Raw genomic sequence first — 12,094 nt, 5'->3', positions numbered from 1 at the left:
CACTACAACCTATTTTATGAAAGTAGTTTTACCTTCATGCTAAGACATGAATACAACAGCATAAAAAGGAAACATTAATCTCTCTTGCAAATGTAGATAAGGAAATTACCGATGAAACATTAGCAAATAAGCCAGGTGTGATGGTACATGCTTGTAATCCCAGTACTTGGGAATCTGAAACAGGAAGATTGCAGGTTCGCGGACAACCTCAGCTACTTAGTGTTTCAAAATAAAGAATAAAAATAACCAGGCTGGGGTTGTATCTCAGATGTGGAAGGCTTCTGGTTTCAACCCCAGTACAGGGGGGGAAAAATTAGCAAACAGAATTTGATAACAACACAAATGCAGAATATATCATGAGGAAATTGAATTTATACCAAGAGATCGAGATTAAATTAACATTTTAAAATTCAGAGTGTAACTTCTCATATTTACAGCTTCAAGAAAAAAGCATACAATTATCTCAGTAGACAAGTATTGATAAGATTCAATATTCATTGTTTTTGTTGGGGGGGGGGTACTGGGGAGTGGAACTGAGGGGCTTTTCTACCTCCGGGCTACACTCCCAGACCTATTTTATACTTTATTTGGAAACAGGGTCTCACTAAGTTGCTGAGAGCCTCACTATGTGATTATATAAAATGGTGAGACAGACGGGTATGGTGGTACACTCTCATAATTCCAGCGCTTAGGTGGCTGAGACGAGGATGGCACAGGTTTGAAACCAGCCTCAGCTACTTAGTGAGGCTCTCAGCAACTTAGTGAGACCCTGTTTCCAAATAAAGTATAAAAAAAACTAGGTTTGGGAGTATAGCCCAGAGGTAGAGAAGCCCCTGGGTTCCACCCCCCCAGTACCACAATAAAATAAAGTAAGATAAAATAAAATGGCGAGACATTTGGCAAGTAGAAAGATGCTACCTCAACATTCTTGGAAGTTATAGTTCAACTTGGCAGCAAATAGAAATGAAGAATTGGAAAGGAAGAAACAAAATGTGTATTTGTAGGTGACTGAATTATCTACATAAAAATTTAAATCACCTACTAATTACTAAAGTTACAAGAGTATCAGGTTTAATTACTGGATATCAAAACTAACAAGCAATTGTATATTTATATACAAGCACCATAGAGTGTAAATTATATATTTTAAATGATACCACGTTTTTTGTGTGGTACTGGGGGTGAAATCCAGGGGCCTCCTACCTCCAGGGTACACTCCCAGACCTATTTTATATTTAATTTGGAAACAGAGTCTCACTAAGTTGTTGAAAGCCTCACTAAGTAGTTGAGGCAGGCTTCGAACCTGCGTATCCTCCTGTCTCAGCCTTCCAAGTGCAGGGATTCCAAGTGTGCGCCACCACTCCTGGCTATGATATGACTTATAATAGCACTAAAATATATCAAGTAATGTGGGGAAGGATAACATTTCATATGCCAGTATTCTTGAAAATAAAAACTTATTGGGAGACATTAAAGAGGACTCAAACAAATAAAGATGGATTATGTTCATGTGTAGAAATATATTTAAACATATTGTAATTTAATTTTTCCTTAACTTGTAAAGATAATTCTAAACTTTATACGAGAATGCTAACGGCTTAAAATTACAAATTACCTTGTCTAAAAACTTTATTGGAAGTACTTGCTCTGCTAGCTATTTTGGTTTATAAAATGTGTAATGTGAGTAAACAAAAACATGGAGTATGTTAAATGACCTGAGCATATATATAAACATTTGTTTCATAATAAAATTTATACTACAGAGTAGTGGAGAAGGACAAATTTTCAGAAAATCTTTTTAAGATAGTTGGTTATTTTAGTAATTTTACAGGTGCATTGTAAAACAGCGTAGATTCAAAGTGACACATTTATATATGCACACATCACTTGGTGTGTTCCTTCTGGATCCCATCCTATTTCCCTCTTACTCCCTTCCCATACATGTTAGTGAGATGATAGTGATACCTTTGCATATAAACATAACATTTGATCTGTTTCTTTTCTCAGGCTCCTTTTTGCCCCGCTCCTCATTTACCTCATCCTCTTCCACTAGTTTACTAGTCTCTTTTATCTCAAGTCCCTTTTCTTTCTTATTTTCTCTCTAGCTTCCACTTATGAGAGAAAACATTTGACCCTTGACTGTCTGAGACTTGCTCATCTCAGCAAAATGTTTTCAAGTTCCATCCATTTACCTGCATATGACATAATTTTTTTTGCTCTTTATGGCTGAATAAAACTTCATTTCATGAAGATACCACTTTTTTTTTAATCCATTCATCTGTTTGGTAAATACCTAAGTTAGTTTCATAATTTGCCTATTATGAATTGTGGTACTATGAGCACAAAAATGAGTATACCCTAAAACTCATAATATGAAAGCAGTTTATCTAGATATTGGTATGCAAGTATCATCATAGTATTCTAATTTTTTTTGAAATATGCCAAATAATGGTATAGCTGGGTCTGTATGGTGGTTTTACTCCTAGTCTTTTGAGAACATACTGATCTCCAGAGTTGTATGTATGTATGTATTTATTTATTTTTCTGTGGTGCTGTGCTGGGTTTTGAACCCAGAGGTGTACTACCTCCGAGCTACACCCCCAGCCCTATTTTTTATTCTTTATTTTGAACCAGGGTATCACTAAGTTGTGGAGGGCCTCACTATGTAGCTAAGGCTGGCTGAAAACCTGTGATACTCCTGTCTCAGCCTCCCAAGTACTGGGCTTATAAGCATGCACCACTACACCTGGCTCTGTTATTTGTATTTTGATGATTGCCATTATAAATGGAGTTGGATGGAAACTCTGTGGTTTTCATTTACATTTCCTTATTGCTAATAATAGCAAACTTTTCATATGTTTGCTGGACATTTGTATTTCTTCATTTGAGACATGTTTGTTCAGCTCAATTGCTCATTTTGTAATCAGGTTATTTGATATTTTGGTGATAAGTGTTTTGAGTTCTTTATATATACTAGATATTAGTCCTTTGTCAGAAGAAGAGAAGTCAAAGATTTTCTCCCATTCTTTAGGCTTTCTCTTTTGTCTCTTGACAGTTTTCTTTGCTGTGCAAAAACTTTTAAACTTGTTTGTAGTTAAATTTTATAGCCAAAAGGTTAAGATGAATCACAGATATGTAATAAACTGGTAAATGTTTATTAATAAAATATTAACCAAAAATAATGAGCTTAAAAACCCTATAGATACAATATTAAATAGACCCAAATATTAACGTATTAATAGGTGGATAAACTATATTTTCACTCTTTTTTGGTTCCTGCAATCAATACTATCATGTTCTGCATACCAACCTGACAGTCCATGATAACATATATGACAGTGGTCATTTAAGATTCTAATGGGTTGGGTGTAGTGGTGCACTCTTATAATCCCAGCATTTGGGAGGCTGAAACAGGAGGATCACAGTTCACAGACAGCCTCAGATACTTAGGTACTTTGCAATTCAGTAAGACCCTATTTAAAAATAAAGAATAAAAAAATCACTTTGAAGGTGTAGCTCGGAGGTAGAATGCCCCTGGGTTCTATCCCCAGTGCCACCAAAAAAAGATATTTTAGTGGAGCCCCCCCCCAAAAAAAATTCCTATCCTGTAGTGATGCCATGGTCACAGTAATACTCTTAGTCAAGCATTGCACACATGTTTGTGGTGATGATGGTGGGAACAAACCTGTGCTGTCATGCAATTATGTATGGTACGTAATACTTTATGGTTAGTTGACTGGGTTACTGGTTGATGTGTTTTCTATATTATTCCTTTTAATCATTATTTTTGGGCATACTGTTACTTATTTTGCAAAGTTTACTATAAAATAACATGGCATGTTACCAACAGCCGCCGTCCACATCTTGTGTTTACTTTGTCTCTTGATTGCATCAAGGCCACGTTGAATTGATCTGTATCATCTAAGTTTGCTTATGCAAACAATAGCAAAATTGCCTAACATTTCTCAGAACATATCTCTAGTGTCAAACATGCATTATTATGTCTATTACTTGTATATAGGTAAAGCATGAATAAGACTTTTAAAAATGTATAAACATTTAAGAAACTTCTTATGCAAAAAATTGCCATCATTCAATTTTTTATCTTTATTTTATCCTAGGAACATTATATTTTCAATAGTAGGCACATTCCTATTTTCTAGGACTCATCATTTAGAAATCCCATCTTTTAATGTTATTTCATTTTTTTTTGTTTTTTTTTTGGTGGTACTGGGGTTCTTGGAAGCCCTTCTACCTCCTGGCTACACTCCCAGACCTATTTTTACATTTTTATTTGGAAACAGGGTCTCCTAAGCCAGCGCGCGCGGCTGGCTTCGAACCTGCGCGATCCTCCTGTCTGCCTCCCAAGCGCGGGGATTACAAACGTGCGCCACCACGCCCGGCTAATGTTATTTCATTTTAAATTACCATTTTCTACAGGTCTTTGATATAAATGGAGTTGATGTTACTCCTCGACCTCTTTATTGTCCAGATCCACATGCTGGTACGGCAAAGCCAAATAAACTGTTGACATCACAAGAAGGATCACTTGGATCAGACTTTATTTCTTCCTATAGCCTATATCAGAATACATTAAATCCTAGTATGTTGGGTCAGTTTACAAGGTATAGTATATTGTCCTATAGTTTTTCTCAAATATATGCTGTCTTTCCATTAAAATTACATGTATATATAACTTAAATAGAAATTTTCTCCAAGTCTCCAGCTTCAGTTTATCATCCTAGTGTGCCAAATGAAAGTTGCTCTAATATTTCAATTAGGTACAGAGCTCAGCATGATTGGAGTTCCCTGCACACTTTCACCAAAACATTTGTGGAGAATATGGAGATTATTGCCAGGTGTGGTGATGCATTCCCTGTAATACTTGGGAGGCTAAGACAGGAGGAGTATAGGTTCAAGACCAGCCTCAGCAACTTACTGAGACTTTCAGTGAGACCATAGTAAAAAAAAAAAAAAAAAAAAAAAAAAAGTAAATAAAAAGCAAAATAGGCCTGTGGGTGTAGTTCAGAGGTAGAATGCTCTTGGACTCAATCCTCATTACAAAAAAAAAGTGTAAAGATTGTTAGGATTTTCTGAGTACTTAAGAGGTTGACACAGGAGGACCACAGGTTTGAAAACAGCCTCAGCAATTTAGTGAGACTTTCTACCACCTAGATAGAACTTGTTAAAAGAAAGAAAAGATGGAAGAATGGAAGCAAGCTACAGTGTAGCTCAGAGGTAGAATGCCTCCAGCTGGGTATGGTGGTGCATACCTGTAATCCCAGTACTTGGGAAGCTGGCCTTGAACCTGCAACAAAACTGAACAGTAAAGGAACAGCTATAAGGAAAATAAAGAGGCTAAAATGAAGGCTGAATTTTGGATTTTTGTTCAACATGTATTGGGAATGCATTGAAAGACTTTAACAACATATTTGACATCCATTATTCTAAAATATATTTTAAATTACTTTTTATTTACAGAACATTAAAATTCAGTAATTTTTATGGTACTAGGGATTGAAAGCAGGGGCATTCTACCTCTGAGCCACACCCGTAGCCCTTTTTTTAATTTTATTTTGAAACAGGGTCTCACGAGGTTGCTAAGAGTCTTGTTAAGTTGCTGAGACTGGCTTTGAACCTGCGATCCTTCTCTTTCAAACTCCCAAGTACTGAGATTACAGGTGTGCACCATTGTGCTCAGCTTCAGTATTTTAAGTCATTTTATTTTATTATTTTTTATGTGTGGTGCTGGGAATGGAAACCAGAGGCATTCTACCTCTAAGCTACACTGCCAGCTCGATTTTAGTCTCTATTTTAAAACAGGGTCTCACCAAATTGTGGAGTGCCTCACTACGTAGCTGAGACTGGCTTTGAACCTGTGATCCTCCTGTCTCAGCCTCCCAAGTACTGGGATTACAAACGTGGGTCACCAAATCCTGCTCTGTCATTTTATTTTGATCTGTGTTGCTAATGTGATTATAGTATATTTTATTTCTCTATCTACTGTATTCTAATTGTATATTTAATTCTCTATAACTACAATTAAATGAGTAATGTTATTCATTATTAAAGGTCAGCTTTAGGAAGCAGTACAGTTTCTAAGTCCAGTATATCAACATCTGAATCAATAGCAGAAGACTTGGAAGAACCATCCTATAAACGAGAAAGACTAGCTAGTTTTACAGGTAATAAAAATATTTTGTCTTTAATGTCTATACCTTTCCCCCACATACATTCCTTCAATATGGTTATTGTAGAATCCTCCTTTCTCTTCTTCTTCTTCCTCCTCTTCCTCCTCCTCCTTCTCCTCCTCCTCCTCTTCTCTCTCTGTCAGCTGGATCCTCTCATCTCTCAATTGTTATTATAAATAGATGCTTCCCTGCTAATTCTCATGTAGCTACTACACAAGCCAGAATTTGGATATCACTAACATATTTTAGTACTCAATTGATAATAAGCATATTGGATAAGTAACTAAAAGAGATGAATGGTGAAATTTTGATTTTTAATACCATTCTCCAGTAAAAGAAGCCATGGCTTTTTGAGAATGAACTATTTTATGACTGGGGCAGGAATGCTACAAGATCAGCTACAAAGTAAAAAGTGCTTGAACAAAACAAAACCCAGACATTAAAAACAAGGAAAGTCTGAGACTAATGTCTAGAGGAACCTAAGGAGATGTGATTACTAAATGCAATGTTAGATGTTATGGGTGAGATTCTAGAACAGAAAAAATAACATTAGTTAAAATTAAGGAAATTGGAATAAAATATAGACTTTACATGATAACAAAATATCAATATTGGTTCATTAGTTGTATTATATATACCATAATAACATTAAAGTGGGAAAACAATGCAGGATATACAGGAACTCTAATGAAGGGTTGTGTGTTTTGTTTCCCAATTAAACTCACCCCCATATTCTTCCTGGATAGTGAGAATAACCAGTCACCCCAGAATCCCTATTAATATCGTAGGATAGTTATATGTGAATGTCCCTTGGAGTTATGACTATAGGTTTGAAACTAGTCTAGATTCAATACCTATAGTCAGTAAAGGATACTGTTTATGGACAGTATGATCCAGTTTGGTTTTAGAAAGGTTAAATAGATTACATCTCATAATATAACTTGTTCCTTGATCATATAAAGTCACTTGCAATACATGACCTATCATGATACTTTGCCTACTAAGAAGAGAATACAAATTAAAAATAGCAGTTAATAAATGATTTTTACCAAGACATGTATTTTAGATTTACGAGTTGTGAGGGCAGCACCTGAAACAATTTTAACAAAAGAAGACCTGGAGAAGAATATAGAGATATTACTCACAGAGACGGAAACAATACAATTTTTTGACCTTCCAACAGTCATGATCTCTGTAGAATCTGAAGAAGCTGAGAAAATAATGTATGTATAGTTCAGTTGTCTGTTTTTCTTCTATAATTTAGATGCTAAATTAAGGGTTCTGTAGCTTTGTTTTTATAAGGGTTCTTTGAGACTTCTGGTCCTACATTAGGTGTATGTGTCCTGTGGAATTATATAGAAAATGTTTATATTGTATACACACTTTTATAGAAAAAGTCTTACTATATTATTTACTAATTAGATAAAGGAGATGTTGGTCAGTAGATACAAAGTTATAGTTAGAAGGATTAAATTCTGGTGTTCTGTCCATCATGGTGCATGCTGTCATCCTAGCATTTGGGTGGCTGAGACCAGAGGATCGCAGTTCAGGGACAGCCTCAGCTACCTAGCAAAGCCCTTTGCAACTCAGTGAGACCCTTTAATCTATTTTAAAAATAAAAAAAGACAAAAAAAATTGGGCTGGGATGTAGCTCGGAGGTACAACGCCCCTGGATTCCATCCCCAGTACCACACACACACACAAAAAAAAAATTCTAGTGTTCTATCCCATAATAGGATGACTAGAGTAAACTATGTAGATTTCAAAATAGCCAGAAGAGAGGATTTCGAATGTTTACACCACAAAGAAATAGTAAATGTTTGATACGGTAGGTATATAGGTATGCTACTTACTCTGATTTGATAAAAAAAAATGTATGTTTACATATAAACACCACATTTTGCACCATAAACATGTGTAATTATTACTTATCAATTAAAAACTAAACTAGAGCTGGGCATGGTGGTGCATGCTTGCAATCCCAGTACTTAGGAGGCTGAGATAGGAGGATTGCAGGTTAGCAGCTAGCCTCAGCTACTTAGTGAGACTCCATAAGTTAGTGAGACTCTGTTTCAAAATAAAGAATAAAAAATAGGGCTTGGAGTGTAGCTCAAAGGTAGAATGCCCCTGGGTTCAATCTCCAGTACTACTAAATAAATAAATAAATAAATAAGGAAATAGAAAATAAGCTAAGGGCTTTTTTAGGTGCTCACTTTACTTTTTGGTACAACCACAATAGCAATAGTAATTTCAAGGACAATTATAATATAAAGAAATAATATGTGCAGTGATAATTTTTATTAATAAGAAGGTTGTATTTTATTTTTTGCAGCCAGAGAAATAAGAATTATGAAATCCTTTGTAAAAATAGATTAGGCAATGACTTATATGTTGAAAGGATGATGCAGACTTTTAATGGAGCACCAAAGAATAAAGATGTTCAATGTGATAAAATCATAACAGAAGAAAAAGGTAATTTGTTTTATTCTCCTTTTTTGATAAATGAAATGCATGTACATATCAAAACACCACATATTACCATATGAATATGTGTGATTTATATATTAAATATATAAAACTTGCAAATATATAAAACAGTTTATATACTAAAATGTTTTAGTATATGTTAGAGTCTGTCAATCAACAAATAGATGTTGAAGTATGTAGATCAAAAGTAATATGATTTGCCGGGTGTGGTGGTGCACGCTTGTAATCCCTGCGCTTGGGAGGCGGAGATAGGAGGATTGCACTGGTTCGAAGCCAGCCTCCCTGGCTTAAGAGATCCTGTTTCCAAATAAAAAATATAAAATAGGTCTGGGGCCGGGCGTGGTGGCGCACGCTTGTAATCCCCGCGCTTGGGAGGCAGAGACAGGAGGATCGCACAGGTTCGAAGCCAGCCGCGGGTGCTGGCTTAGGAGACCCTGTTTCCAAATAAAAATGTAAAAATAGGTCTGAGAGTGTAGTCCGGAGGTAGAAGGGCTTCCAGGAACCCCAGTACCACCAAAATAAATAAATAAATAAATAAATAAATAAATAAATAAATAAATAAATAAAATAAAATAGGTCTGGGAGTGTAGCCCGGAGGTAGAAAGTTTTCCAGGAACCCCAGTACCATAAAAAAGTAATATGATTTAATAGCCTTTAGAACTTAAAAATGATAAAGATATAGAAGATTTGAATAACAATGATCAATCTTGTTTTTTATACGCACTCTATCAGAACTATGTACTCTCCAATTGCTAATGGAAAATTTACAAAAACTGATCATTAAGTATGTGTCAGAAAATGCAGCCAAGTTTGGAGGTAGGCCATGTATAGAGGAGGTGGACCACTGGGGTCATGGCCTCATTGACTGTATCTGTTTTTATCCCCTCTTCCCTCTTCCTTTGCTTCTTGGCTGCCATGAGGTGAGAGCAGCTTTTCTACCATGCCCTGCTGTTGAGTTATTTCTGACTTGGAGCCAGTCATTCATGGACTGATCTCTGAAACCATGAGCTCCAAATAAACCTTTCTTCTTAGGTTGTGTTTCTCAGGTATTTTTTCACAGTGATTTAAAAGGTAACTAAAACAAAAATGATAATTTAAATGTTTTATTTTAAACAAGAAATTACAAATGATACAAAGAAATAAAAAATATGGGTCATTCCAAGTAAAAATTAAAAGAAATCCTCCATGAGTAAATAGAAATATTATACTTATTAGACAAAGGCTAATAAGTTATATCAGTTATATTAGGTATGGCCATAGAGTTAAGGAAAACTATGAACAAATATATGAAATAAATTAGGAGACTTATAAATGAACAAATAAAGAATATAAATAAAGAGATTATAAAAAGAACCAAATAAATTCTGGAGAAGTATGAAAATTGAACCACCACTTTCATCATAATTTACTATATTATCAGTGAAAACTTATTTCTCACTTTATATGAACCTTTGCAGGTAGAAAGTGCTAAATCAACACATTCTAGCCTCTCTCTGTACTTTATTTCCAAGCAAAGAGAAGTTACTAATCTGAAAGGAGAGTTTAGGAGAATTAATTTAAACTCATCTCTTTTGGATTTTTTTTAAATTAGGACTACTCACTTGCAGAAAGTATTTATTATGATCTCACCCCTGTGAAAAAAGTTTATGCTTATCTGTACCAGTTTTTGGTTGGTAGTTATTCCATATATTCTTTTTTAATTCCTCAATTAAAAGGCATAGACTGTCAATGTAGACTGAAGAATGTAATCCAACTATATGCTGCTTGCAAGAAACTCACAGCTAAAGATACTCAAATGCTAAAAGTGAATGGATAGAAAAAGATATACCATGCAAATGGAGATAGAAATCAAGCAGGAATAGCAATGCACATATCCAATAAAACAGATTTTTATGCTAAAATACATCAGGAGAGACTGTGTGGGTTACTTCTTATTAATAAAAGAAACAATCCAAAAAGATGATATAATGATAGTAAACATTTATGACCCAAATGTGGGTGTACCCACTTTTATAAAACAAACTCTTTGGTACATCAGGCCTCGCCTCACATAGACTCAACTACAGTAATACTGGGAGACTTCTACACACCATTTATACCACTAGATCAATCTTTCAGGCAAAAGATGAGTAAAGACTCTTCAGACCTAAAAAACTATAAACCAAATAGACCAAATAGATATATACAGAATATTCCAACCAACAGCGCCTAAATACACATTCTTCTCAGTTGCTCACAGAAACTTCTCCAAAATAGACCACATTCCGGGCAACAAAACAAGTATCAACAAATTAAAAAATATAATTCCATGCATCTTCTCTGATTACAATAGAATGAAAGTAGAAATCAACAACATTAAGACCAAAAGAAATTGCATAAATACAAAGAGACTAAATGATCCAGTCTTGAATGAGGATTAAATCAGAAAAGAAATAAGGGGAGAAATAAAAAAATTATAATTAAAATAACATAGAAAAGTCTATTGGACACTCTCAAGATGGTTTTAAGAGGAAATTTTAGAACACTGAGTGCCCACATAAGAAAAAGAAAAAGTCACCAAATAAACAATGACACAACTCAAGGACCTAGAAAAACAAGAACAGTCTAATCCGAAAGCCAGGAGAAGGTGAGAACTACTAAAATTAGAGCAGACATAATGAAATAGAGAACAACAACAACAACAACAACAAAAAGCTATACCAAGGATCTACAAAACAAAAATCTGGTTCTGTGAAAAGATTAACAAGATTGACAAACCCTTAGCCAGCCTAACCAAAAGAGAGAATCAACCCAAATTATTAAAATCAGAAATGAAAAAAGAGACATGACCACAAACAGTGGGGAAATCTAGAAGATCATCAGAAGCTTTTGAAAATTAATATTCCAATAAACTGAAAAACATGAAAGAAACTGACAGATTTCTAGATACATACAACCTATCTAAATCTAATCAAGAAGATATTTAAAAACCTAATCTGGGCGTGGTGGCACATGCTTGTAATCTCAGCATCCAGGAGGCTGAGACCAGAGGATCATGGTTTGGGGACAGCCTCAGCTACTGAGACCCTCTGCAACTTAGTGAGACCTGGTTTCAAAATAAAGAATAAAAAATAGGGCAGGAGGTATAGCTTGGAGGTTGAATGCCCCTAGGTTCCATCCCCACACCCAAAAAATAAAATAAAATAAAAACCTAAACTGATGAACAGCAAGCAAAGACATAGAAATAGCAATAAAATGTCTGCCATCAAAGAAAAGCTCAGGTCCAGATGGATTCTTAGCTGAATTCTACAAACCTGTACAGAAGAATTATACCCAATACTTCACTGGTTATTTCTTGAAATCAAAAGAGATGGAATTCTTCCAAACTCCTTCTATGAGGCCATATCACCTTAATATGGAAACTGAATAAAGATTCT

General features: G+C 35.0%; 1 protein-coding gene across 2 annotated transcripts in view; it reads left to right on the top strand.

Annotated features, from left to right (window-relative positions):
- Nucleotides 1–12,094, top strand: part of DNAI4 (dynein axonemal intermediate chain 4) — a gene marked incomplete at both ends in the record, with an annotated part of 57,361 nt that overhangs the window by 2,446 nt on the left and 42,821 nt on the right. Inside the window, 4 exons of one of the 2 annotated variants that reach the window (XM_080690784.1) lie at nt 4,441–4,630; nt 6,078–6,185; nt 7,258–7,414; nt 8,524–8,663. In XM_080690784.1, coding sequence (XP_080546910.1) covers nt 4,441–4,630; nt 6,078–6,185; nt 7,258–7,414; nt 8,524–8,663 — 595 coding nt within the window. Of the gene's footprint in view, nt 1–4,440; nt 4,631–6,077; nt 6,186–7,257; nt 7,415–8,523; nt 8,664–12,094 lie in introns of those variants that run through there. The other variant, XM_080690783.1, reaches the window with a different exon arrangement.

This window comes from Muscardinus avellanarius (assembly GCF_963383645.1).
Source record: "Muscardinus avellanarius genome assembly, chromosome: 3".
NCBI lineage: Eukaryota > Metazoa > Chordata > Mammalia > Rodentia > Gliridae > Muscardinus > Muscardinus avellanarius.
The sequence above is the reverse complement of the archived record's forward strand: the minus strand, read 5'-3'. Positions and strand labels throughout refer to the sequence as shown.